Source organism: Cyanistes caeruleus, chromosome 38, assembly GCF_971803275.1.
Source record: "Cyanistes caeruleus chromosome 38, bCyaCae1.hap1.1, whole genome shotgun sequence".
Lineage (NCBI taxonomy): Eukaryota > Metazoa > Chordata > Aves > Passeriformes > Paridae > Cyanistes > Cyanistes caeruleus.
In genome coordinates this window covers 1,377,053-1,403,344 of record NC_141739.1, presented here as the reverse complement: position 1 = coordinate 1,403,344, position 26,292 = coordinate 1,377,053, and the positions used below count along the sequence as shown (strand labels likewise).

General features: G+C 58.4%; 1 protein-coding gene across 2 annotated transcripts; it reads left to right on the top strand.

The window, feature by feature from the left end:
• Positions 1 to 608: 608 nt before the first annotated feature.
• BCKDHA (branched chain keto acid dehydrogenase E1 subunit alpha) lies at positions 609 to 26,214 on the top strand. 2 transcript variants are annotated; one of them, XM_086872005.1, is made up of 9 exons: positions 609 to 715; positions 1,917 to 2,069; positions 2,687 to 2,773; positions 3,669 to 3,777; positions 6,977 to 7,138; positions 9,356 to 9,562; positions 16,525 to 16,666; positions 18,854 to 19,025; positions 23,677 to 26,214. In XM_086872005.1, exons 1-9 carry the CDS (start codon positions 644 to 646, stop codon positions 23,845 to 23,847), a joined length of 1,275 nt encoding a protein of 424 aa, XP_086728131.1. In that variant the 5' UTR covers positions 609 to 643; the 3' UTR covers positions 23,848 to 26,214. The 2 variants fall into 2 exon arrangements, with proteins under 2 accessions (XP_086728131.1, XP_086728132.1); XM_086872006.1 differs by lacking the exons at positions 16,525 to 16,666; positions 18,854 to 19,025; positions 23,677 to 26,214 and adding an exon at positions 11,959 to 14,301.
• Positions 26,215 to 26,292: the final 78 nt, after the last annotated feature.

Below are 26,292 nucleotides of genomic sequence, written 5' to 3'. Positions count from 1 at the left end.
GGTTTTGAGGGGGGGGGGATTTTTGGGGTCCCTGTGGTGTTGGGGGGGGGGGTTGGGGGGGGAAGGGCATCGGGGGGGTTTGGGGGTCCCCGTGGGGGGTGGGGGGGCGCGGGGGGTTCGCGGGGGGGCTTGGGGGTCCCCATGGTGAGTGGGGGGGCGCCGGGGGTTTTGGGGTCTCCGTGGGGGGTGCGGGGGGGATTTGGGGGTCCCCGTGGTGAGTGGGGGGCGCGGGGGGGTTTTGGGGGTCTCCGTGGTGAGTGGGGGGGCGCCGGGGGGTTTTGGGGTCCCCGTGGTGAGTGGGGGGGCGCGGGGGGGTTTTGGGGTCCCCGTGGGGGGTGCGGGGGGGATTTGGGGGAACCCCCTCCCCCCGATGTCACTCAAGGGGCGTGGCCAGCACAGCGACCTCCCTTATATGGTCAGCGGGGGGCGTGGCAAGGGGGGACTCCCTTATATGGTCAGGATGGGCGGGGCTAGCAGCGCACGCTCCATATATGGCTCGGCGTGGGCGTGGCCTCGCCGCTCGTTACGGCGCCGCCGCGCGCGCGCCCCCTCCCGGCCAATCGGGTCCCGCCACCGCGCCACCGCCCCCCCGCGCAGCCAATCAGCGCTCGCGCCGCTGTTGGGCCACGCCCCCCTGGCGAAGATGGCGGCGCTGCGGGCGCTGCGGTGGCGGCGGCTCCCGGGGCTCGTCCCGCGGCGGCTCCTGAGCACGGCCGTGAGTGGAACACGGGCACCGGGCGGGGACCGTGTCCTGTCCCCTGCCCCCTGTCCCCTGTCCCGCCCTTCCCGTGTCCCCTCAGCCCGTTCTGTCCCGCCCCCTGTCCCCGCCGCGCCGTGGCCCCGGTTTTACCGGGTCACCTCCCGGTGTCCCCGTGTCCCGCTCCCGATGGCCCCTCCCGCTGTCCCGGTGTCCCGATCCCGGTGTCCCCAATCCCGGTGTCCCAGTCCCGGTGTCCCCAGTGTCCCAGTCCCAGTGTCCCCAGTCCCGGTGTCCCCAGTGTCCCAGTCCCGGTGTCCCCAATCCCTCTGTCCCAGTGTCCCCAGTCCCGGTGTCCCGGTGTCCCCAGTCCCGGTGTCCCCAGTGTCCCAGTCCCGGTGTCCCCAGTCCCGGTGTCCCGGTGTCCCCAGTCCCGGTGTCCCCAATCCCTCTGTCCCAGTGTCCCCAGTCCCGGTGTCCCTCTGTCCCCAGTTCCTCTGTCCCCGTGTCCCACTGTCCCGATGTCCCAATCCCGCTGTTCCGGTGTCCCGCTGTCCTGGTGTCCCCGACCCCGATGTCCCAACCCCGGTGTCCGGCTGTCCCTGTGTCCGGCTGTCCTGGTGTCCCGGTGTCCCCAATCCCGGTGTCCCCAATCCCGGTGTCCCGCTGTCCCCACTCCCGCTGTCCCGGTGTCCCACTGTCCAGGTGTCCCCAGTCCCCGTGACCCGTCTGTCCCGGTGTCCCACTGTCCCCACCCCCGCTGTCCCGCTGTCCCGGTGTCCTGGTGTCCCATTCCTGTCTGTCCCACTGTCCCCAATCCCGCTGTCCCACTGTCCCATCCCCGCTGTCCCGTCTGTCCCGCTGTCCCACTGTCCCGGTGTCCCACTGTCCCGGTGTCCCACTGTCTCCAATCCCGCTGTCCCGGTGTCCCACTGTCCTGGTGTCCCACTGTCCTGCTGTCCCATCTGTCCCGGTGTCCCACTGTCCCACTGTCCCGCTGTCCTGGTGTCCCACTGTCCTGCTGTCCCATCTGTCCCGGTGTCCCACTGTCCCGCTGTCCCATCTGTCCCGGTGTCCCACTGTCCCGGTGTCCCACTGTCCCCACTCCCGCTGTCCCGGTGTCCCACTGTCCCCAATCCTGCTGTCCTGCTGTCCCGCTGTCCCGGTGTCCCGTCTGTCCCGGTGTCCCATCTGTCCCGCTGTCCCGCTGTCCCGTCAGGAATCCCCCGAGGAGCGGCCGCAGTTCCCGGGAGCCTCGGCCGAGTTCGCCGAGCGCCTCGAGTTCATCCAGCCACAGGTGCTGGCCGGGATCCCGGTGTACCGGGTGATGGACCGGCAGGGACACGTCCTGAGAGCCAGCGAGGATCCTCAGGTGAGCAGGGGACAGGTGACACACCTGGGGACACCTGGGACACACCTGGGGACACACCTGGGACACACCTGGGACACACCTGGGGACAGCTGGGACAGGCAGGTGCTGGCCGGGATCCCGGTGTACCGGGTGATGGACCGGCAGGGACACGTCCTGAGAGCCAGCGAGGACCCACAGGTGAGTGTGGGACAGGTGACACACCTGGGGACAGGAGACACACCTGGGGACACACCTGGGGACAGGTGAGCACGGGGGGGGACACAGCTGGGGACACCTGGACACACCTGGGGATGCACCTGGGACAGATGAGTGGGACAGCAGACACACCTAGGGCAGGGGACACAGGACAAGGGACACACCTGGGACACACCTGGGACAGGTGAGCGGGCAGGGGACGCATCTGGGACATCTGGTGTCTCCCAGGTGTCCCCAGGTGACCCCAGGTGTGTCCCAGGTGTCCCCAGGTGACCCCAGGTGTCTCCCAGGTGTGCCAAGGTGACCCCAGGTGTGTCCCAGGTGACCCCAGGTGTGTCCCAGGTGTCCCCAGGTGACCCCAGGTGTGTCCCCAGGTGTGTCCCACCTGCCCAGGTGACCCAGGTGTGTCCCTGTCCCCACAGCTGCCCAAGGAGCAGGTGCTGAAGCTCTACAAGACGATGACGCTGCTCAACACCATGGACAGGATCCTGTACGAATCCCAGCGCCAGGTACGGCCGGGGGACACCTGGGGACACCTGGGGAGGAGGGGCTCATCTGGGGTACACCTGGGGGACAGCTGGGGACACCTGGGGAACACCTGGGAACACCTGGGGGACACCTGGGGCTCACCTGGGACACCTGGGGGTCACCTGGGCACACCTGGGGCTCACCTGGAGGGGTCTCACCTGGGGTGGGGGTCTCACCTGTGGGGGTCTCACCTGGGGGAGGGTCTCACCTGTGGGGTCACCTGGGTGGTCTCACCGGGGGTGGGGGTCTCACCTGTGGGGGTCTCACCTGGGGGAGGGTCTCACCTGTGGGGTCACCTGGGTGGTCTCACCGGGGGTGGGGGTCTCACCTGTGGGGGTCTCACCTGTGGGGGTCTCACCTGTGGGGTCACCTGGGGGGGTCTCACCTGTGGGGTCACCTGGGGGGTCTCACCTGTGGGGATCTCACACCTGGGGGGTCTCACCTGGAGGGGAGGGTCTCACCTGTCAGGTCAGGTGTGTCACTGTCACAGGGCCGGATCTCGTTCTACATGACCAACTACGGCGAGGAGGGGACGCACGTGGGGGGTCACACCTGGGGGGGGGTCTCATCTGGGTGGGGGGTCACACCTGGGGAGGGTCACACCTGGGGAGGGTCACGCCTGGGGGTCTCACCTGTCGGTCTCAGGTGTGTCACTGTCACAGGGCCGGATCTCGTTCTACATGACCAACTACGGCGAGGAGGGGACGCACGTGGGGGGTCACACCTGGGGGGGGGGTCACATGTGGGGGGGAGGGTCACACCTGGGGAGGGTCACACCTGGGGGAGAGGGTCACGCCTGGGGGGGAGGGTCACACCTGGGGGGGAGGGTCACACCTGGGGGTCTCACCTGTCAGCCTCAGGTGTGTGTTCCCCCAGGGCCGGATCTCGTTCTACATGACCAACTACGGCGAGGAGGGGACGCACGTGGGCAGCGCCGCCGCGCTCGACGCCTCCGACCTCGTCTTTGGGCAGTACCGGGAGGCAGGTGAGGACAGGTGGGACAGGTGGGACAGGTGAGGACAGGTGGGACAGGTGAGGACAGGTGAGGACAGGTGGGGACAGGTGAGGACAGGTGGGGACAGGTGGGACAGGTGAGGACAGGTGAGGACAGGTGGGGACAGGTGGGACAGGTGAGGACAGGTGAGGGGACAGGTGAGGACAGGTGGGACAGGTGGGGAGACAGGTGGGACAGGTGAGGACAGGTGGGGACAGGTGAGGACAGGTGGGACAGGTGGGGACAGGTGAGGACAGGTGGGGACAGGTGGGACAGGTGAGGACAGGTGGGACAGGTGGGGAGACAGGTGGGACAGGTGAGGGGACAGGTGGGGACAGGTGGGACAGGTGAGGACAGGTGGGACAGGTGAGGACAGGTGAGGACAGGTGGGACAGGTGGGACAGGTGAGGGGACAGGTGGGGACAGGTGGGACAGGTGAGGACAGGTGGGACAGGTGAGGACAGGTGGGACAGGTGGGACAGGTGGGGACAGGTGAGGACAGGTGGGGACAGGTGGGACAGGTGAGGACAGGTGGGGACAGGTGGGACAGGTGAAGGGACAGGTGGGGACAGGTGGGAGAGGTGGGGACAGGTGAGGACAGGTGAGGACAGGTGAGGGGACAGGTGAGGACAGGTGAGGACAGGTGAGGACAGGTGGGGACAGGTGGGAGAGGTGGGGACAGGTGAGGACAGGTGAGGACAGGTGAGGGGACAGGTGGGGACAGGTGGGAGAGGTGGGGACAGGTGAGGACAGGTGAGGACAGGTGGGGACAGGTGAGGACAGGTGGGGACAGGTGGGGACAGGTGGGGACAGGTGAGGACAGGTGAGGGGACAGGTGGGACAGGTGAGGACAGGTGGGACAGGTGAGGACAGGTGAGGACAGGTGAGGACAGGTGGGGACAGGTGGGAGAGGTGGGGACAGGTGAGGACAGGTGGGACAGGTGGGACAGGTGGGGACAGGTGAGGGGACAGGTGAGGGGACAGGTGGGGACAGGTGAGGACAGGTGAGGACAGGTGAGGACAGGTGGGGACAGGTGGGAGAGGTGGGGACAGGTGAGGACAGGTGGGACAGGTGAGGACAGGTGGGGACAGGTGAGGGGACAGGTGAGGGGACAGGTGGGGACAGGTGAGGACAGGTGGGGAGACAGGTGGGGACAGGTGAGGACAGGTGAGGACAGGTGGGGACAGGTGGGACAGGTGAGGGGACAGGTGAGGGGACAGGTGGGGACAGGTGAGGACAGGTGGGACAGGTGAGGACAGGTGAGGACAGGTGGGACAGGTGAGGACAGGTGAGGGGACAGGTGAGGACAGGTGGGGACAGGTGGGACAGGTGAGGACAGGTGAGGACAGGTGAGGACAGGTGGGGACAGGTGAGGACAGGTGGGACAGGTGGGGACAGGTGAGGACAGGTGGGGACAGGTGGGGACAGGTGGGACAGGTGAGGACAGGTGGGGACAGGTGAGGACAGGTGGGGACAGGTGGGACAGGTGAGGACAGGTGGGGACAGGTGGGACAGGTGAGGACAGGTGGGACAGGTGAGGACAGGTGAGGACAGGTGGGGACAGGTGGGACAGGTGAGGGGACAGGTGGGACAGGTGGGACAGGTGAGGGGACAGGTGGGACAGGTGAGACAGATGGGACAGGTGAGGGGAGAGGTGTGACACAGGTGTGACACAGGTGTGACACAGGTGTGACAGGTGTAACAGGTGAGGACAGGTAGGGACAGGTGAGGGGACAGGTGTGACCCTGATGTGACCCAGGCATGACCCAGGTGTGACAGGTGTGTCCCCGCCCGTGTCCCCAGCTGTGACAGGTGTGACCCAGGTGTGACTCAGGTGTGTCCCCGCCCTGTGCACAGCTGTGACAGGTGTGACCCAGGTGTGACAGGTGTGACCCAGGTGTGACAGGTGTTAAACAGATGTGACAGGTGTGTCCCCACCTGTGTCCCCAGCTGTGACAGGTGTGACCCAGGTGTGACTCAGGTGTGACCCATGTGTGACAGGTGTGTCCCCACCCATGTCCCCAGGTGTGACAGGTGTGACCCAGGTGTGACTCAGGTGTGACCCATGTGTGACAGGTGTGTCCCCACCTGTGTCCCCAGGTATGACAGATGTTAAACAGATGTGACAGGTGTGCCCCCGCCCGTGTCCCCAGCTGTGACAGGTGACACCCGTGACAGGTGTCCCCACCTGTGTCCCCAGATGTGACAGGTGACACATAGGTGACACCCAGGTGTGACCCAGGTGTGACCCAGGTGTGACAGGTGTGTCCCCTTGTGTGTCCGCAGGTGTGACAGGTGACACCCAGGTGACACCCAGGTGTCCCCAGGTGTGACAGGTGTGACAGGTGTGTCTCCACCCTGTCCCCAGGTGTGACAGGTGTGACCCAGGTGTGACAGGTGTGACCCAGGTGTGTTCCCAGGTGTTTCCCAGGTGTGACAGGTGTCCCCAGGTGTGACAGGTGTCCCCAGGTGTGACCCAGGTGTGTCCCCTCCCTGTCCACAGGTGTGACAGGTGTGACCCAGGTGTGACAGGTGTGACCCAGGTGTGTCCCTGCCCTGTGCGCAGGTGTGACAGGTGTTCCCAGGTGTTTCCCAGGTGTGACAGGTGTCCCCAGGTGTGACCCAGGTGTGACCCAGGTGTGACAGGTGTTCCCAGGTGTTTCTCAGGTGTGACAGGTGTCCCCCGGTGTGACCCAGGTGTGTCCCCGCCCTGTGAGCAGGTGTGACAGGTGTGACCCAGGTGTGACTCAGGTGTGACCCAGGTGTGTCCCTGCCCTGTGCACAGGTGTGAGAGGTGTCCCCAGGTGTTTCCCAGGTGTGACAGGTGTGACCCAGGTGTGTCCCCCCTGTCCCCAGGTGTGACAGGTGTTTCCCAGGTGTGACAGGTGTGACCCAGCTGTGTCCCCCCTGTCCCCAGGTGTCCCCAGGTGTGACCCAGGTGTGTCCCCCCTGTCCCCAGGTGTGTCCCCCCTGTCCCCAGGTGTCCCCAGGTGTGACCCAGGTGTGTCCCCCCTGTCCCCAGGTGTGTCCCCCCTGTCCCCAGGTGTGACAGGTGTGACCCAGCTGTGTCCCCCCTGTCCCCAGGTGTCCCCAGGTGTGTCCCCAGGTGTGTCCCCAGGTATGACCCAGCTGTGTCCCCCTGTCCCCAGGTGTGACAGGTGTGACCCAGGTGTGTCCCCCTGTCCCCAGGTGTGCTGCTGTACCGGGGTTACCCCCTGGAGCTGTTCATGGCGCAGTGCTACGGCAACGCCAGCGACCCCGGCAAGGGCCGGCAGATGCCGGTGCACTACGGCTGTCCCGAGCGTCACTTTGTCACCATCTCGTCCCCGCTGGCCACGCAGATCCCGCAAGGTGACGCCCCCGGGCCCGCGGACACCTGCTGCAGGTGTCACCCGCTCCAGGGACCCCGTGGTGCTGCCTGGAGCGCTGTCCCTGTCCCGCTGTCCTCATGTCCCTCTGTCCCTGTCCCCCTGTCCCTGTCCCCCTGTCCTCATGTCCTATCCCTGTCCCTCTCCCCCTGTCCCCCTGTCCCCTTGTCTTCCTGTCCCTGTCCCCCTGTTTCCCTGTCCCTGTCCCCCTGTCCTCATGTCCTGCCCCTGTCCCCTTATCCTCCTGTCCCTGTCCTCCTGTCCCTGTCCCCCTGTCCCCCTGTCCTCATGTCCTATCCCTGTCCCCTTGTCTTCCTGTCCTCCTGTCCTCCTGTCCCTGTCCTGTCCCCCTGTCCTCCTGTCCTCCTGTCCCTGTCCCCCTGTCCCTGTCCTCCTGTCCTCCTGTCTCTCTGTCCCCCCGTCCTCCTGTCCTATCCCTGTCCCATTGTCCTCCTGTCCCCCTGTCCCCCTGTCCTCCTGTCCCTGTACCTCTGTCCTCCTGTCCCCCTGTCCCTGCTCTGTGTCCCCCTGTCTTTGTTTCGTGTCCTGTCCCTGTCCTCCTGTCCCTGTCCCCATCCCTGTCCCCCTGTCCCCATCCCTGTCCCCCTGTCCCTGTCTTCCTGTCCCCCTGTCCCCATCCCTGTCCCCGTGTCCCCATCCCTGTCCCTGTGTCCCCCTGTCCCTGTCCCTGTGTCCCCCTGTCCTGTCCCCGTGTCCCCATCCCTGTCCCTGTGTCCCCATCCCTGTCCCTGTGTCCCCCTGTCCTGTCCCCGTGTCCCCATCCCTGTCCCCATCCCATCCCGAAACTCCCCCTCCCCTCCCTCCAGCCTCCCCCTCCCCCTCCCCCTTCCCCCTTCCCCCTCGCATCCTCCCCCACCCCTCCCCAAATTCCCACCTTTCTTTCCCGCCTTTTTTCCCGATTTTTCATTCCCCTCCTTTTATTTTCCTGCCTTTTTATTTTCCCGCCCTTTCATTTTCCCACCCTTTTATTTTCCCGCCTTTTATTTTCCCGCTTTTTATTTCCCCGCCTTTTGTTTTCCTGCCCAGTTATTTCCCCGCCCTTTTCATTTCCCGCCTTTTATTTTCCCACCGTTTTTTCCCTGCCTTTTATTTCCCCGCCTGTTGTTTTCCCGCCTTTTTATTTTCCCGCCTTTTTATTTTCCCACCTTTTATTTCCCTGCCCTTTATTTCCCTGCTCTTTTATTTCCCCGCCCTTTTTATTTCCCGCCTTTTATTTTCTCATCTTTTTAATTTTTTTTTATTTATATTTTTTTATTTTCCCGCCTTTTATTTTCTCACCTTTTTATTTTCCCGCCATTTTCATTTCCCGCCCTTTCATTTCCCCACCTTTTTATTTTCCCGCCTTTTTATTTGCTCACCTTTTCATTTTCCCAGCATTTTTTTCCCGCCATTCATTTTCCCGCCCTTTTATTTTCCCGCCTTCTATTTCCCCGCCCTTTTACTTCCCTGCCTTTTATTATTTTCCCGCCTTTTTATTTTCCCGCTCTTTTTTTTCTCACCCTTTTATTTCCCTGCCTTTTATTATTTCTCCACCTTTAATTTCCCGCCATTCATTTTCCCGCCCTTTTTTTCCCGCCCTTTTTACTTCCTGCCTTTTATTTTCTCACCTTTTCATTTCCCCGCCTTTCATTTTCCCGCCGTTTTTTCCCCGCCTTTCATTTTCCCGCCATTTATTTTCCCGCCATTCATTTTCCCGCCGTTTTTTCCCCGCCATTTATTTCCCTGCCATTCATTTTCCCGCCATTTATTTCCCTGCCATTCATTTTCCCGCCATTTATTTTCCCGCCATTCATTTCCCCGCCGTTTTTTCCCCGCCATTCATTTTCCCGCCATTTATTTTCCCGCCATTCATTTCCCCGCCGTTTATTTCCCCGCCGTTTTTTCCCCGCCATTCATTTCCCCGCCATTTATTTCCCCGCCATTTATTTCCCCGCCATTCATTTTCCCGCCATTTATTTTCCCGCCATTCATTTTCCCGCCCTTTTTTTCCTCCCCTTTTTATTTCCCGCCTTTTATTTTCTCACCTTTTCATTTCCCCGCCTTTCATTTTCCCGCCATTTATTTTCCCGCCGTTTTTTCCCTGCCATTTATTTCCCCGCCATTTATTTTCCCGCCATTCAATTTCCCGCCATTCATTTTCCCGCCCTTTTTTTCCCGCCCTTTTTATTCCCCCCCGCAGCGGTGGGCGCGGCCTACGCCATCAAGCGCGCCGACGCCAGCCGGGCGGTGGTCTGCTATTTCGGGGAGGGGGCTGCGAGCGAGGGCGACGCCCACGCCGGCTTCAACTTCGCCGCCACCCTCGAGTGCCCGATCGTTTTCTTCTGCCGCAACAACGGCTACGCCATCTCCACCCCCACCTCCGAGCAGTACCGGGGGGACGGCATTGGTCAGGGCTCCGGGGGGCTGGGGGGGTCTGGGGGGGTTTATTGGGGGTCTGGGGGGGTTTATTGGGGGGTTTATTGGGGGTCTGGGGGGGTTTGGGGGGTTTAGGCTACGCCATCTCCACCCCCACCTCCGAGCAGTACCGGGGGGACGGCATCGGTCAGGGGGCTTGGGGGGCTGGGGTGGGGGTCTGGGGGGTCTGGGGGGGTTTATTGGGGGGTCTGGGGGGGTTTATTGGGGGTCTGGGGGGGTTTATTGGGGGGTTTATTGGGGGTCTGGGGGGGTTGGGGGGGTTTAGGCTACGCCATCTCCACCCCCACCTCCGAGCAGTACCGGGGGGACGGCATCGGTCAGGGGTCTCGGGGGGCTGGGGGGGTTTGGGGGGGTTTATTGGGGGGTTTATTTGGGGTCTGGGGGGGTTTGGGTGGGGGTCTGGGTGGGGTTTATTGGGGGTCTGGGGGGGTTTATTGGGGGTCTGGGGGGGTTTATTGGGGGGTTTATTGGGGGTCTGGGGGTGTTTGGGGGGGTCTGGGGGGGTTTATTGGGGGGTCTGGGGGGGTTTATTGGGGGGTTTATTGGGGGTCTGGGGGGGTTTGGGGGGGTTTAGGCTACGCCATCTCCACCCCCACCTCCGAGCAGTACCGGGGGGACGGCATCGGTCAGGGCTCCGGGGGGCTGGGGGGGTCCGGGGGGTCTGGGGGGGTTTATTGGGGGGTTTATTGGGGGGTTTATTGGGGGTCTGGGGGGGTTTATTGGGGGTCTGGGGGGGTTTATTGGGGGGTTTATTGGGGGTCTGGGGGGGTTTGGGGGGTTTAGGCTACGCCATCTCCAACCCCACCTCCGAGCAGTACCGGGGGGACGGCATCGGTCAGGGCTCCAGGGGGCTGGGGGGGTTTGGGGGGGTCTGGGGGGATTTATTGGGGGTCTGGGGGGGTTTATTGGGGGGTTTATTGGGGGGGTCTGGGGGGGTTTATTGGGGGTCTGGGGGGGTTTATTGGGGGGTTTATTGGGGGTCTGGGGGGGTTTGGGGGGTTTAGGCTACGCCATCTCCAACCCCACCTCCGAGCAGTACCGGGGGGACGGCATCGGTCAGGGGGCTTGGGGGGCTGGGGTGGGGGTCTGGGGGGTCTGGGGGGGTTTATTGGGGGTCTGGGGGGGTTTATTGGGGGTCTGGGTGGGGGTTATGGGGGGGTTTGGGGGGTTTAGGCTACGCCATCTCCACCCCCACCTCCGAGCAGTACCGGGGGGACGGCATCGGTCAGGGCTCCGGGGGGCTGGGGGGGTTTGGGGGGGTCTGGGGGGGTTTATTGGGGGTCTGGGGGGGTTTATTGGGGGGTTTATTGGGGGTCTGGGGGTGTTTGGGGGGTTTAGGCTACGCCATCTCCACCCCCACCTCCGAGCAGTACCGGGGGGACAGCATCGGTCAGGGGTCTCGGGGGTCTGGGGGGGTCTGGGGGGGTTTGGGTGGGGGTCTGGGGGGGTTTATTGGGGGTCTGGGGGGGTTTATTGGGGGGTCTGGGGGGGTTTATTGGGGGGTTTATTGGGGGTTATGGGGGGGTTTGGGGGGTTTAGGCTACGCCATCTCCACCCCCACCTCCGAGCAGTACCGGGGGGACGGCATCGGTCAGGGGGCTTGGGGGGCTTGGGGGGCTGGGGGGTCTGGGGGGGTTTATTGGGGGGTCTGGGGGGGTTTATTGGGGGTCTGGGGGGTTTATTGGGGGTCTGGGGGGGTTTATTGGGGGGGTCTGGGGGGGTTTATTGGGGGTCTGGGGGGGTTTATTGGGGGGGTCTGGGGGGGTTTATTGGGGGTCTGGGGGGGTTTATTGGGGGGTTTATTGGGGGTCTGGGGGGGTTTGGGGGGTTTAGGCTACGCCATCTCCACCCCCACCTCCGAGCAGTACCGGGGGGACGGCATCGGTCAGGGGGCTTGGGGGGCTGGGGGGGTTTGGGGGGGTTCTGGGGGGGTTTATTGGGGGTCTGGGGGCTTGGGGGGCTGGGGGGGTCTGGGGGGGTCTGGGGGGTTTATTGGGGGTCTGGGGGGGTTTATTGGGGGTCTGGGTGGGGATCTGGGTGGGGGTCTGGGGGAGTTTGGGGGGGTCTGGGTGGGGTTTATTTGGGGTCTGGGGGGTTTGGGGGGAGTTATGGGGAATTTGGGGGGAATTTCGTGGTGTTTAGGGGAGTTTTGAGGGGTTTAGGGGGAGTTTTGGGGGGTCTGGGTGGGGGTCTGGGGGGTCTGGGGGGGTTTAGGGGGAATTCCGGGGAGTTTGGGGGAGTTCAGGGGGGTTTGGGTGGGGGTCTGGGGGTGTTTTGGGGGGGTTTAGGGGGAGTTTTGGGGGGTTCGGGGGGGTTTAGGGGGGGTTTAGGGGGATTTTAGGGGGTCCCACGGTGTTCTCCCGGCAGCGGCGCGGGGTCCCGGTTACGGGCTGCTGTCCATCCGCGTGGACGGTGCCGGAAAAACCCCGGGAATGTGGGGAAAAACCTGGGAATTTGGGGAAAAACCTGGGATTTTGGGGAAAAACCCTGGGATTTTGGGGAAAAACCCTGGGATTTTGGGGAAAAAACCTGGGATTTTGGGGAAAAACCCTGGGATTTGGGGGAAAAGCCCTGGGATTTTGGGGAAAAACCTGGGATTTTGGGGAAAAAACCTGAGATTTTGGGGAAAAAAACTGGGATTTTGGGGAAAAACCCTGGGATTTTGGGGAAAAACCTGGGATTTTGGGGAAAAAACCTGGGATTTTGGGGGAAAAAACCTGGGATTTTGGGGGAAAACCCTGGAATTTTGGGGAAGGAGATTCCTGGGAATTTGAGGAAAAACCCTGGGAATTTGGGGAAAAAACCTGGGAATTTGGGGAAGGAGATTCGTGGGATTTTAGGGAAAGACATCCCTGGGATTTTGGGAAAAACACTGGGATTTTAGGGAAAAAAACCTGGAATTTTGAGGAAAAACCCTGTGATTTTAGGGAAAAAAACCTGGAATTTTGGGGAAAAAACCGTGAGATTTTGAGGAAAAATCCTGGGATTCTGGGGAAAAAAACCGTGAGATTTTGAGGAAAAACCCTGGGATTTTGGGGAAAAAACCCTGGGATTTTGGGGATCCCTGGGATTTTGGGGATCCCTGGGATTTTGGGGATCCCTGGGAGCAGCAGGACGGCTTCCCCGAGGGTTTTTCCCGGGGTCCCACGGTGTTTTCGCGGCCGCGGCGCGGGGTCCCGGTTACGGGCTGCTGTCCATCCGCGTGGACGGTGCCGGAAAAACCCCGGGAATGTGGGGAAAAACCTGGGATTTTGGGGAAAAAACCTGGGATTTTGGGGAAAATCCTGGGATTTTGGGGAAAAACCTGGGATTTTGGGGAAAAAACCTGGGATTTTGGGGGAAAAACCTGGGATTTTGGGGAAAAACCCTGGGATTTTGGGAAAAAAACTGGGATTTTGGGGAAAAAACCTGGGATTTTGGGGAAGGAGATCCCTGAGATTTTGAGGAAAAACCCTGGGAATTTGGGCAATAAATCTGGGATTTTGAGGAAGGAGATTCATGGGATTTTGGAAAAAAACCTGGGATTTTGGGGAAGGAGATTCCTGGGATTTTGAGGAAAAAAACCTGGGATTTTGAGGAAAAAAAATGGAATTTTGGGGAAAAACCCTGGGATTTTGGGGAAGGAGATTCCTGGGATTTTAGGGAAAGACATCCCTGGGATTTTGAGGAAAAACACTGGGATTTTAGGGAAAAAAACCTTTAATTTTGGGGAAAAAAAACGTGAGATTTTGAGGAAAAATCCTGGGATTTTGGGGAAAAACCTGGGATTTTGGGGATCCCTGGGATTTTGGGGATCCCATGGATTTTGGGGATCCCTGGGAGCAGCAGGACGGCTTCCCCGAGGGTTTTTCCCATGGATTTTCCCCACGGTGTTCTCCCGGCAGCGGCGCGGGGTCCCGGTTACGGGCTGCTGTCCATCCGCGTGGACGGTGCCGGAAAAACCCCGGGAATGTGGGGAAAAACCTGGGATTTTGGGGAAAAACCTGGGATTTTGGGGAAAAACCTGGGATTTTGGGGAAAAACCTGGGATTTTGGGGAAAACCCCTGGGATTTTGGGGAAAAACCTGGGATTTTGGGGAAAAAACCTGGGATTTTGGGGGACAGAGATTCCCAGGATTTTTGGGAAAAAACCTGGGATTTTGGGGAAGGAGATTCCTGAGATTTTGAGGAAAAACCCTGGGAATTTGGGCAATAAATCTGGGATTTTGAGGAAGGAGATTCATGGGATTTTGGAAAAAAACCTGGGATTTTGGGAAAGGAGATTCCTGGGATTTTGAGGAAAAAACCTGGGATTTTGGGGAAAAACCTGGGATTTTGGGGAAAAACCTGGGATTTTGGGGAAAAACCCTGGGATTTTGGAAAAAAACCCTGGGATTTTGGGGAAAAAACCTGGGATTTTGGGGAAAAACCTGGGATTTTGGGGAAAGAACCTGGGAGTTTTGGGGAAAAAAACTGGGATTTTGGGGAAAAACCTGGGATTTTGGGGAAAATCCTGGGAATTTGGGGAAAAAACCTGGAATTTTGGGGGATTTTGAGGAAAAAACCTGGGATTTTGGGGAAAAAAACTGGGATTTTGGGGAAAAACCTGGGATTTTGGGCAAAAAACCCTGGGATTTTGGGGAAAGAACCTGGGATTTTGGGGACAGAGATTCCCAGGATTTTTGGGAAAAAACCTGGGATTTTGGGGAAAAAACCTGGGGTTTTGGGGAAGGAGATTCCTGGGATTTGGGGGAAAAACCCTGGGATTTTGAAGAAGGAAATCTCTGGGATTTTGAGGAAAAGCCCTGGGATTTTGGGGTAAAAAACTGGGATTTTGGGGAAACCCCTGGGATTTTGGGGAAGGAAATTCCTGGGATTTTGGGGAAAAACCCTGGGATTTTGGGAAAAACCTGGGAATTTGGGGAAAAACCTAGGATTTTGGGGAAAAAACCTGGGAGTTTTGGGGAAAAAAACTGGGATTTTGGGGAAAAACCCTGGGATTTTGGGGAAAAACCTGGGATTTTGGGGAAAAAACCTGGGATTTTGGGGAAAAACCTGGGATTTTGGGGAAAAACCTGGGATTTTGGGGAAAGAGATCCCTGGGATTTTGGGGAAAAACCCTGGGATTTTGGGGAAGGAAATTCCTGGGAATTTGAGGAAAAAACCTGGGATTTTGGGGAAGGAGATTCCTGGGATTTTAGGGAAAGACATCCCTGGGATTTTGAGGAAAAACACTGGGATTTTAGGGAAAAAAACCTGGGATTTTGGGGACGGAAAAAACCTGGGATTTTGAGGAAAAAACCCAGGATTTTGGGCAAAAACCCTGGGATTTTGGGGAAAAACCTGGGATTTTGGGGAAAATTCTGGGATTTTGGGGAAAAAACCTGGGATTTTGGGGAAAAACCTGGGATTTTGGGGAAAAAACCTGGGATTTTGGGGAAAACCCCTGGGATTTTGGGGAAAATCCTGGGATTTTGGGGACGGATCCCACCGCCCCAGGGGGAGGGAATCAGCCAAATCCCGAGGGTTTTTCCCATGGATTTTCCCCACGGTGTTCTCCCGGCAGCGGCGCGGGGTCCCGGTTACGGGCTGCTGTCCATCCGCGTGGACGGTGCCGGAAAAACCCCGGGAGTGTGGGGAAAAACCTGGGATTTTGGGGAAAAAAACTGGGATTTTGGGGAATAAACCTGGGAATTTGGGGAAAAAAACTGGGATTTTGGGGGAAAAACCTGGGATTTTGGGGAAAAAACTGGGATTTTGGGGAAAAAAACTGGGATTTTGGGGAAAAACCTGGGATTTTGGGGATCCCTGGGATTTTGGGGAAAAACCCTGGGATTTTGGGGAAAAAACCTGGGATTTTGGGGATCCCTGGGATTTTGGGGATCCCTGGGAGCAGCAGGACGGCTTCCCCGAGGGTTTTTCCCATGGATTTTCCCCACGGTGTTCTCCCGGCAGCGGCGCGGGGTCCCGGTTACGGGCTGCTGTCCATCCGCGTGGACGGTGCCGGAAAAACCCCGGGAATGTGGGGAAAAACCTGGGAATTTGGGGAAAAAACCTGGGAGTTTTGGGGAAAACCTGGGATTTTGGGGAAAATTCTGGGAATTTGGGGGAAAAAACTGGGATTTTGGGGAAAAACCCTGGGATTTTGGGGAAGGAAATTCCTGGGAATTTGGGGAAAAAACCTGGGATTTTGGGGAAAAAACCCGGGATTTTGAGGAAGGAGATTCCTGGGATTTTAGGGAAAGACATCCCTGGGATTTTGGGGAAGAAACCTGGGATTCTGGGGAAAAAACCTGGAATTTTGGGGAAAAAACCTGGGATTTTGGGGAAAAAACCTGGGATTTTGAGGAAAAACCCTGGGAATTTGAAGAAAAACCCTGGGATTTGGGGAAAAACCCTGGGATTTTGAGGAAAAATCCTGGGATTTTGGGGAAAAACCTGGGATTTTGGGGATCCCTGGGATTTTGGGGATCCCTGGGAGCGGCAGGACGGCTTCCCCGAGGGTTTTTCCCATGGATTTTCCCCACGGTGTTCTCCCGGCAGCGGCGCGGGGTCCCGGTTACGGGCTGCTGTCCATCCGCGTGGGCTGTGCCGGAAAAACCCCGGGAATGTGGGGAAAAACCTGGGATTTTGGGGAAAATCCTGGGATTTGGGGGAAAAACCTGGGATTTTGGGCAAAAAACTGGGATTTTGGGGAAAAAACCTGGGATTTTGGGGAAAAAAACTGGGATTTTGGGGAAAAAACTGGGATTTTGGGGAAAAAACCTGGGATTTTGGGGAAAAAACCTGGGATTTTGGGGAAAAAACCCGTGAGATTTTGAGGAAAACCCCTGGGATTTTGGGGATGGCGATCCCTGGGATTTTGGGGATCCCTGGGATTTTGGGGATCCCTGGGAGCGGCAGGACGGCTTCCCCGAGGGTTTTTCCCGGGGTGCCACGGTGTTCTCCCGGCAGCGGCGCGGGGTCCCGGTTACGGGCTGCTGTCCATCCGCGTGGACGGTAACGACGTTTTCGCCGTGTACAACGCCACGCGGGAGGCGCGGCGCCGCGCCGTGGCCGAGAACCAGCCCTTCCTCATCGAGGCCATGACCTACCGGTGACAATTCCCAACAAAATCCCCCATTCCCCTCCTTTTCCCACCCCTTTTCCCCCTTTCCCGGCTCGTTCTCCTCGTCCTCGCGGGAATCCAGGAGAAATTCCCGTTTCTTGTGGATTTTTTCACCGTTTCTCGTTGGTTTTTTACCAATTTTTCCCCATTTCCCGTGGATTTCCCACCTGTCTTTCCCCATTTTCCGTGGATTTCCATCCTGTCTTTCCCCGTTTCCTGTGGATTTTTCTCCCGTTCTCCCACTTTTCCCCATTTCCCATGGATTTTTCCCTATTTCCCATGGATTTTTCTCCCGTTTTCCCCATTTCCAGCAGGTTTCCCATGGATTTTTCCCCATTTCCCATGGATTTTTTCCTATTTCCCGTGGATTTTTCTCCCACTTTTCCCCATTTCCCATGGATTTTTCCCCATTTCCCATGGATTTTTCCCCATTTCCCATGGATTTTTCCCCATTTCCCATGGATTTTTACCCATTCCCGGTGTTTTTCCCATGGATTTTTCCCCATTCCCGGTGTTTTTCCCCCGGATTCTCCCCATTCCCGGTGTTTTTCCCCATTTCCCATGGATTTTTCCCCATTTCCCATGGATTTTTACCCATTCCCGGTGTTTTTCCCATGGATTTTTCCCCATTCCCGGTGTTTTTTCAATGGATTTTTCCCCATTCCCGGTGTTTTTCCCCCGGATTCTCCCCATTCCCGGTGTTTTTCCCCATTTCCCATGGATTTTTCCCCATTTCCCATGGATTTTTCCCCATTCCCGGTGTTTTTCCATGAATTTTTCCCCATTCCCTGTGTTTTTCCCCCAAATCCTCCCCATTCCTGGTGGTTTTTCGCCATTTCCCATGGATTTTTCCCCATTCCTGGTGTTTTTTCCATGGATTTTTCCTCATTCCCATGGATTTTTCCCCATTCCCGGTGGTTTTTCCCATGGATTTTTCCCCATTCCCATGGATTTTTCCCCATTCCCGGTGTTTTTCCCATGGATTTTTCCCCATTCCCGTTGTTTTTTCCCCCAGATCCTCCCCATTCCCATGGATTTTTCCTCATTTCCCATGGATTTTTCCCCATTCCCGGTGTTTTTTCCCCATTTCCCATGGATTTCTCCCCATTCCCGGTGTTTTCTCCCCGGATCCTCCCCATTCCCGGTGTTTTTTCCATGGATTTTTCCCCATTCCCATGGATTTTTCCCCATTTCCCATGGATTTCTCCCCATTCCCGGTGTTTTCCCCCCGGATCCTCCCCATTCCCGGTGTTTTTTCCCCATTTCCCATGGATTTTTCCCCATTCCCGGTGTTTTTCCCCCGGATCCTCCCCATTCCCGGTGGTTTCCCATGGATTTTTCCCCATTCCCGGTGTTTTTTCCCCAAATCCTCCCCATTCCCATGGGTTTTTCCCCATTCCCATGGATTTTCCCCCAGATCCTCCCCATTCCCATGGATTTTTCCCCATTCCCGGTGTTATTCCCCCGGATCCTCCCCATTCCTGGTGGTTTCCCATGGATTTTTCCCCATTCCCGGTGTTTTTTCCATGGATTTTTCCCCATTCCCATGGATTTTTCCCCAGATTTTCCCCATTCCCAGTGTTTTTTCCCCTAAATCCTCCCCATTCCCGGTGTTTTTTCCCCATTTCCCATGGATTTTTCCCCATTCCCGGTGTTTTTTCCATGGATTTTTCCCCATTCCTGGTGTTTTTCCCCTGGATTCTCCCCATTTCCGGTGTTTTTTTCCCCATTTCCCATGAATTTTTCCCCATTCCCGGTGTTTTTCCCCCAAATTCTCCCCATTCCCGGTGGTTTTTCCCCATTTCCCATGGATTTTTCCCCATTCCCGGTGTTTTTTCCATGGATTTTTCCCCATTCCCATGGATTTCTCCCCATTTCCCATGGATTTTTCCCCATTCCCGGTGGTTTCCCCATGGATTTTTCCCCATTCCCGGTGTTTTTCCATGGATTTTTCCCCATTCCCGGTGTTTTTCTCCCAAATCCTCCCCATTCCCGGTGTTTTCCCATGGATTTTTCCCCATTCCCATGGATTTTTCCCCATTTCCCATGGATTTCTCCCCATTCCCGGTGTTTTTCCCCCGGATTTCTCCCCATTCCCGGTGTTTTCCCCCCGGATCCTCCCCATTCCCGGTGTTTTCCCATGGATTTCTCCCCATTCCCGGTGCTTCCCCGCAGGATCGGGCACCACAGCACGAGTGACGACAGCTCTGCGTACCGCTCGGTGGACGAGGTGAATTACTGGGACAAGCAGGACCACCCCATCTCCCGGCTCCGGCACTACATGGCCCGCCGGGGCTGGTGGGACGAGGAGCAGGAGAAGGCCTGGAGGAAGAGCTCCCGGAAAATGGTCACTCCCGGCGGGGCTCCGGGAAAAACGGGGATTGGGATGGGGAAAACGGGGATTGGGGTGGGGAAAACGGGGATTGGGGGGGAAAACGGGGATTGGGATGGGGAAAAACGGGGATTGGGGTGGGGAGGAAGAGCTCCCGGAAAATGGTCACTCCCGGCGGGGTTCCCGGGGAAAACGGGGATTGGGGTGGGGAGGAAGAGCTCCCGGAAAATGGTCACTCCCGGCGGGGTTCCCGGGAAAAACGGGGATTGGGGTGGGGAAACGGGGATTGGGGTGGGGAAACGGGGATTGGGGTGGGGAAAACGGGGATTGGGATGGGGAAAAATGGGGATTGGGGTGGGGAGGAAGAGCTCCCGGAAAATGGTCACTCCCGGCGGGGTTCCCGGGAAAAACGGGGATTGGGGTGGGGGAAAACGGGGATTGGGGTGGGGAAAAACGGGGATTGGGGTGGGGAAAAACGGGGATTGGGGTGGGGAAACGGGGGTTTGGGGTGGGAAAAATGGGGATTGGGGTGGGAAATGTTCGGGGTTTGGGGTTTGGAATATTTGGGGTTTGGGGTGGGAAATGTTCAGGGTGGGAAAAATGGGAATTGGGGTGGGTAAAAACGGGAATTAGGATGGGGGAAAACGGGGATTGGGATGGGGAAAAACGGGGATTGGGGTGGGGAAACGGGGATTGGGGTGGGGAAAACGGGGATTGGGATGGGGAAAAACGGGGATTGGGGTGGGGAAACGGGGATTGGGGTGGGGAAAACGGGGATTGGGGTGGGGAAACGGGGATTGGGGTGGGGAAAACGGGGATTGGGATGGGGAAAACGGGGATGGGGGGGGAAAACGGGGATTGGGATGGGAAAAATGGGGATTGGGGGGGGGAAACGGGGATTGGGATGGGGAAACGGGAATTGGAGGGGAAAAACGGGGGTTTGGGATGGGGAAAAACGGGGGTCTGGGGGGGAAAAAGTGGGAATTGGGGTGGGGAAACGGGGATTGGGGGGGGAAAACGGGGATTGGGGTGGGGAGGAAGAGCTCCCGGAAAATGGTCACTCCCGGCGGGGTTCCCGGGAAAAACGGGGATTGGGGTGGGGAAAAATGGGAATTGGGGTGGGAAAACGGGGATTGGGATGGGGGAAACGGGGATTGGGGTGGGGAAAACGGGGATTGGGGTGGGAAAAACGGGGGTCTGGGGGGGGAAAACGGGGATTGGGGTGGGGAGGAAGAGCTCCCGGAAAATGGTCACTCCCGGCGGGGTTCCGGGAAAATCGGGGATTGGGGTGGGGAAACGGGGATTGGGGTGGGGGAAAACGGGGATTGGGGTGGGGAAACGGGGATTGGGGTGGGGAAAACGGGGATTGGGATGGGGAATACTCGGGAATTGGGGTGGGGAAAACGGGAATTGGGGTGGGAAAACGGGGATTGGGGTGGGGAAAAACGGGGATTGGGGTGGGGAGGAAGAGCTCCCGGAAAATGGTCACTCCTGGCGGGGCTCCGGGAAAATCGGGGATTGGGATGGGGAAACGGGGATTGGGGTGGGGAAAACGGGGATTGGGGTGGGGAAACGGGAATTGGGATGGGGAAAAACGGGGATTGGGGTGGGGAAACGGGGATTGGGGGGAAAAACGGGGATTGGGGTGGGGAGGAAGAGCTCCCGGAAAATGGTCACTCCCGGCGGGGTTCCGGGAAAAACGGGGATTGGGGTGGGGAAAAATGGGGATTGGGGTGGGGAAAACGGGGATTGGGGTGGGAAAACGGGGATTGGGGTGGGGAAAAATGGGAATTGGGGTGGGGAAACGGGGATTGGGGTGGGGAAACGGGGATTGGGGGGGAAAAATGGGATTTGGGGGATGAAAACCGGGGATTGGGATGGGGAAATGGGGATTGGGGTGGGAAAAACGGGGATTGGGGTGGGGAAAAATGGGGATTTGGGGTGAGAAAAAATGGGGATTAGGCATGGGGAAAAAACGGGAATTGGGGTGGGGAAAAATGGGGATTAGGCATGGGGAAACGGGGATTGGGGTGGGAAAAATGGGAATTGGGGTGAGAACAAATGGGAATTGGGGTGGGGAAAATGGGAATTGGGGTGGGAAATGTTCGGGAATTGGGGTGGGAAAAAGCGGGGATTGGGGTGGGAATTGTTCGGGGTTTGGGGTTTGGAATATTTGGGGTTTGGGGTGGGAAATGTTCAGGGTTTGGGAAATGTTTGGGGTTTGAAATATTCAGGGTTTGGAATATTCAGGATTTGGGCTGGGGAATATTTGGGGTTTGGGGTTTGAAATATTTGGGGTTTGGGGTTTGAAATATTCAGGGTTTTTGGAATATTTGGGATTTGGGGTTTGAAATATTCGGGATTTGGGGTGGGAAATGCCCGGGGAATTTCGGGCTGGAAAAGGCAGAATTGGGGGCTGGAAGAGGCTGGAAAAGCTGGAATTTGGGGCTGAAAAAGCTGGAATTTTGGGCTGGAAAAGGCTGGAAAAGCCGGAATTGGGGGCTGGAAAAGGCGGAATTTGGAGCCAGAAAAGCCAGAATTGGGCCTGGAAAAGGCTGGAAAAGCTGGAATTTCAGGCTGGAAAAGCTGGAATTTCAGGCTGGAAAAGCTGGAATTTCAGGCTGGAAAAGATGGAATTTTGGGCTGGGAAAAGCTGGAATTTGGGGCTGGAAAAGGCTGGAATTTTGGGTTGTAAAAGCCGGAATTTTGGGCTGGAAAAGCCGGAATTTGGGGCTGGGAAAAGCCAGAATTGGGGGCTGGAAAAAGCTGGAATTTCGGGCTGAAAAAGCCAGAATTTCGAGCCGGAAAAGCGGGAATTGGGGCTGGAATTTGGGGCCGGAAAAGCCGGAATTGGGGGCTGGAAAAGGCTGGAATTGGGGGCTGTAAAAGGCTGGAATTTGGGTTGTAAAAGCTGGAATTGGGAGCTGTAAAAGCGGGAATTTGGGGCCGGAAAAGCCGGAATTTGGGGCTGGAAAAGCCGGAATTTGGGGCCGGAAAAGCGGGAATTTGGGGCTGGAAAAGCCGGAATTTGGGGCCGGAAAAGCGGGAATTTGGGGCCGGAAAAGCGGGAATTTGGGGCCGGAATTTGGGGCCAGAAAAGCGGGAATTTGGGGCCGGTAAAGCCGGAATTTGGGGCTGGAAAAGTGGGAATTTGGGGCTGGAAAAGCGGGAATTTGGGGCTGGAAAAGCCGGAATTTGGGGCTGGAAAAGCGGGAATTTGGGGCCGGAAAAGCCGGAATTTGAGGCCGGAAAAGCGGGAATTTGGGGCCGGCAAAGCGGGAATTTGGGGCTGGAAAAGCGGGAATTTGGGGCCGGAAAAGCCGGAATTTGGGGCTGTAAAAGCGGGAATTTGGGGCCGGAAAAGCGGGAATTTGGGGCCGGCAAAGCGGGAATTTGGGGCCGGAAAAGCGGGAATTTGGGGCCGGAAAAGCGGGAATTTCGGGCCGGAAAAGCGGGAATTTGGGGCTGGAAAAGCCGGAATTTGGGGCTGGCAAAGCGGGAATTTGGAGCCGGAAAAGCGGGAATTTGGGGCCGGAAAAGCCGGAATTTGTGGCTGGAAAAGCGGGAATTTGGGGCCGGAAAAGCGGGAATTTGGGGCCGGAAAAGCCGGAATTTGGGGCTGGAAAAGCGGGAATTTGGGGCCGGAAAAGCCGGAATTTGGGGCTGGAAAGGCGGGAATTTGGGGCTGGAAAAGCGGGAATTTGGGGCCGGAAAAGCGGGAATTTGGGGCTGGAAAAGCGGGAATTTTGGGCTGGGAAAAGCGAGAATTTGGGGCCGGAAAAGCGGGAATTTGGGGCCGGAAAAGCCGGAATTTGGGGCTGTAAAAGCCGGAATTTGGGGCTGGAAAAGCGGGAATTTGGGGCTGGAAAAGCCGAAATTGGGGCCGGAAAAGTCGGAATTTGGGGCCGGAAAAGTCGGAATTTGGGGCCGGCAAAGCGGGAATTTGGGGCCGGAAAAGCCGGAATTTGGGGCTGGAAAAGCCGGAATTTGGGGCCGGAAAAGCGGGAATTTGGGGCCGGAAAAGCCGGAATTTGGGGCCGGAAAAGCGGGAATTTGGGGCTGGAAAAGCCGGAATTTGGGGCTGGAAAAGCGGGAATTTGGGGCTGGAAAAGCGGGAATTTGGGGCCGGAAAAGCCGGAATTTGGGGCCGGAAAAGCGGGAATTTGGGGCTGGAAAAGCCGGAATTTGGGGCTGGAAAAGCCGGAATTTGGGGCCGGAAAAGCGGGAATTTGGGGCCGGAAAGCGGGAATTTGGGGCTGGAAAAGCGGGAATTTGGGGCCGGAAAAGCCGGAATTTGGGGCTGTAAAAGCCGGAATTTGGGGCCGGAAAAGCCGGAATTTGGGGCCGGAAAAGCGGGAATTGGGAGCTGTAAAAGCCGGAATTTGGGGCTGGAAAAGCCGGAATTTGGGGCTGGAAAAGCGGGAATTTCGAGCCGGAAAAACGGGAATTTGGAGCCGGAAAAGCGGGAATTTGGGGCTGGAAAAGCGGGAATTTGGGGCCGGAAAAGCCGGAATTTGGAGCCGGAAAAGCGGGAATTTGGGGCCGGAAAAGCGGGAATTTGGGGCTGGAAAAGCGGGAATTTGGGGCTGGAAAAGCGGGAATTTGGAGCCGGAAAAGCGGGAATTTGGGGCTGGAAAAGCGGGAATTGTGTCCGGCGCTCCCGCAGGTGCTGGAGGCGTTCGAGCAGGCGGAGCGGGAGCCGAAGCCCCCTCCCCACCTGCTCTTCTCCGACGTTTACCGGGAGATGCCCCCGCGGCTGCGGCGGCAGCGGGAGGAGCTGCAGCGGCACCTGGAGACCTACGGGGAGCACTACCCGCTCCAGAACTTCCAGAAGTGAGCCCGGAATGCCGGGAATCCCACGGGAAACCCAGGGGGAAACCACGGGAATCCCGCGGGAATTCCAGGGGGAAACTCAGGGGAATCCCCCGGGAATCCTGCGGGAAACCCAGGGGGAAACCATGGGAATCCCACGGGAAACCCAGGGGGAAACCACGGGAATCCCATGGGAATTCCAGGGGGAAACCACGGGAATCCCACGGGAATTCCAGGGGGAAACCATGGGAATCCCGCGGGAAACCCAGGGGGAAACCACGGGAATCCCATGGGAATTCCAGGGGGAAACCACGGGAATCCCACGGGAATTCCAGGGGGAAACCACGGGAATCCCGCGGGAAACCCAGGGGGAAACCACGGGAATCCTGCGGGAAACCCAGGGGGAAACCACGGGAATCCTGCGGGAAACCCACGGGAATTCCAGGGGGAAACCACGGGAATTCCAGGGGGAAACCACGGGGAAACCACGGGAATTCCATGGGAAACCCAGGGGGAAACTCACGGGAATCCCACGGGAATTCCAGGAATCCCCTGGGAAATCCCGGGAATCCCCCGGGAATTCCAGGGGGAAAGCACGGGAATCCTGCGGGAATCCCATGGGAATTATGGGAATCCCCTGGGAAACCACGGGAATCCCCTGGGAATCCCCTGGGAATTCCAGGAATCCCCCAGCACCCTCAGAAATCCCTGGGAATACCAGGAATCCCACAGGAATTCCATGGGAAAACCACGGGAATTCCACGGAAATCCCGGGAAACTCCTGGGAATTCCGGGAATCCCCTGAGAATCCTTCAGCACACTTGGGAATTCTGGGAATCCCTCGGGAATTCCGGGAAACCCCCCGGGAATCCCTCAGCACCCCTGGGAACCCCTCAGCACCCTCAGGAATTCCGGGAATCCCACAGGAATCCCTCAGCACCCTTGGAATTCTGGGAAATCTGGGAATTCCATGGGAATTCCACGGGAATCCCGGGAAACCCCTGGGAATTCCAGGAATCCCACGGGAAATCACGGGAATCCCACGGGAACTCTCCAGGAATCCCTCAGCACCCCCGGGAATTCTGGGAATCCTCTGGGAATCCCTCAACAACATCGGGAATTCCAGGAAACCCCTGGGAATTCCGGGAAACCCCCGGGAATGCCTCAGCACCCCTGGGAATTCTGGGAATCCCCTGGGAATTCCGGGAAACCCCCGGGAATCCCTCAGCACCCCTGGGAATTCCAGGAAACCCCTGGGAATTCCGGGAATCCCTCGGGAATTCCATGGGAAACCCCTGGGGAATTCCAGGAATCCCCTGGGAACCCCTCAGCACCATCAGGAATTCCGGGAATCTCCCGGGAATCCCTCAGCACCCCCGGGAATCCCGGGAATTTTCCGGGAATCCCTCAGCACCCCCGGGAATCCCCCGGGAATCCTGGGAATCCCTCAGTGTTCCCGAGAATCCCAGGAATTCTCCAGGAATCCCTCAGAATTCCTGGGAATCCCCTGGGAATCCCTCAGCACCCTCTGGAATTCCGGGAACCCCCCGGGAATCCCTGAGCACCCCCGGGAATCCCAGGAATCCCCCGGGAATCCCCCGGGAATCCCTCAGCATTCCCGGGAATCCCAGGAATCCCCCGGGAATCCCTCAGCACCCCCAGGAATCCCGGGAATTCTCCAGGAATCCCCCGAGAATCCCTCAGCACCCCCGGGAATTCCGGGAACCCCCCGGGAATCCCTGAGCACCCCCGGGAATCCCAGGAATCCCCCGGGAATCCCCCGGGAATCCCTCAGCATTCCCGGGAATCCCAGGAATTTTCCGGGAATCCCTCAGCACCCCCGGGAATCCCAGGAATTCTCGAGGAATCCCTCAGCATTCCCGGGAATCCCCCGGGAATCCCCCGGGAATCCCTCAGCACCCCTGGGAATCCCAGGAATTTTCCGGGAATCCCCCAGGAATCCCTCAGCATTCCCAGGAATTCTCGAGGAATCCCTCAGCATTCCCGGGAATCCCCCAGGAATCCCCCGGGAATCCCTCAGCATTCCCAGGAATCCCCCGGGAATCCCTCAGCACCCCCGGGAATCCCAGGAATTCTCGAGGAATCCCTCAGCATTCCCGGGAATCCCCCGGGAATCCCCCAGGAATCCCTCAGCATTCCCGGGAATCCCCTCTCCGCCTCCCAGTCCCGCTGGAATCCGCCCCAGAATCCACCTGGAGCGTCCCGGGGAGCCCCTCCCGCCCCAGCAGGGATGAGCCCATCCGGGAATTCCCGGGAATTCCCAGGGATTCCCCCGGGGTTCCCCCCCCAAATTCCCGCCGGGATCCCGGGGCAGCGGGAAGCGATCCCGGAATTCCCGGATCCCCCAATAAAATCAGATCTGGGAAGGAAAGAGCCTCGGAATTTTGGGGATTTTGGGGATTTTGGGAATTTTTTTTAGGGGAGGATCCGGCGGGATTTGAGGGCTCCG

Coding starts and splice junctions, on each gene's coding strand:
- BCKDHA (XM_086872005.1), top strand. CDS start 644: ATGGCGGCGCTGCGGGCGCTGCGGTGGCGGCGGCTCCCGGGGCTCGTC. Junction 716..1,916: donor GGCGGCTCCTGAGCACGGCC/GTGAGTGGAACA, acceptor CTGTCCCGTCAG/GAATCCCCCGAGGAGCGGCC. Junction 7,139..9,355: donor GGCCACGCAGATCCCGCAAG/GTGACGCCCCCG, acceptor TCCCCCCCGCAG/CGGTGGGCGCGGCCTACGCC.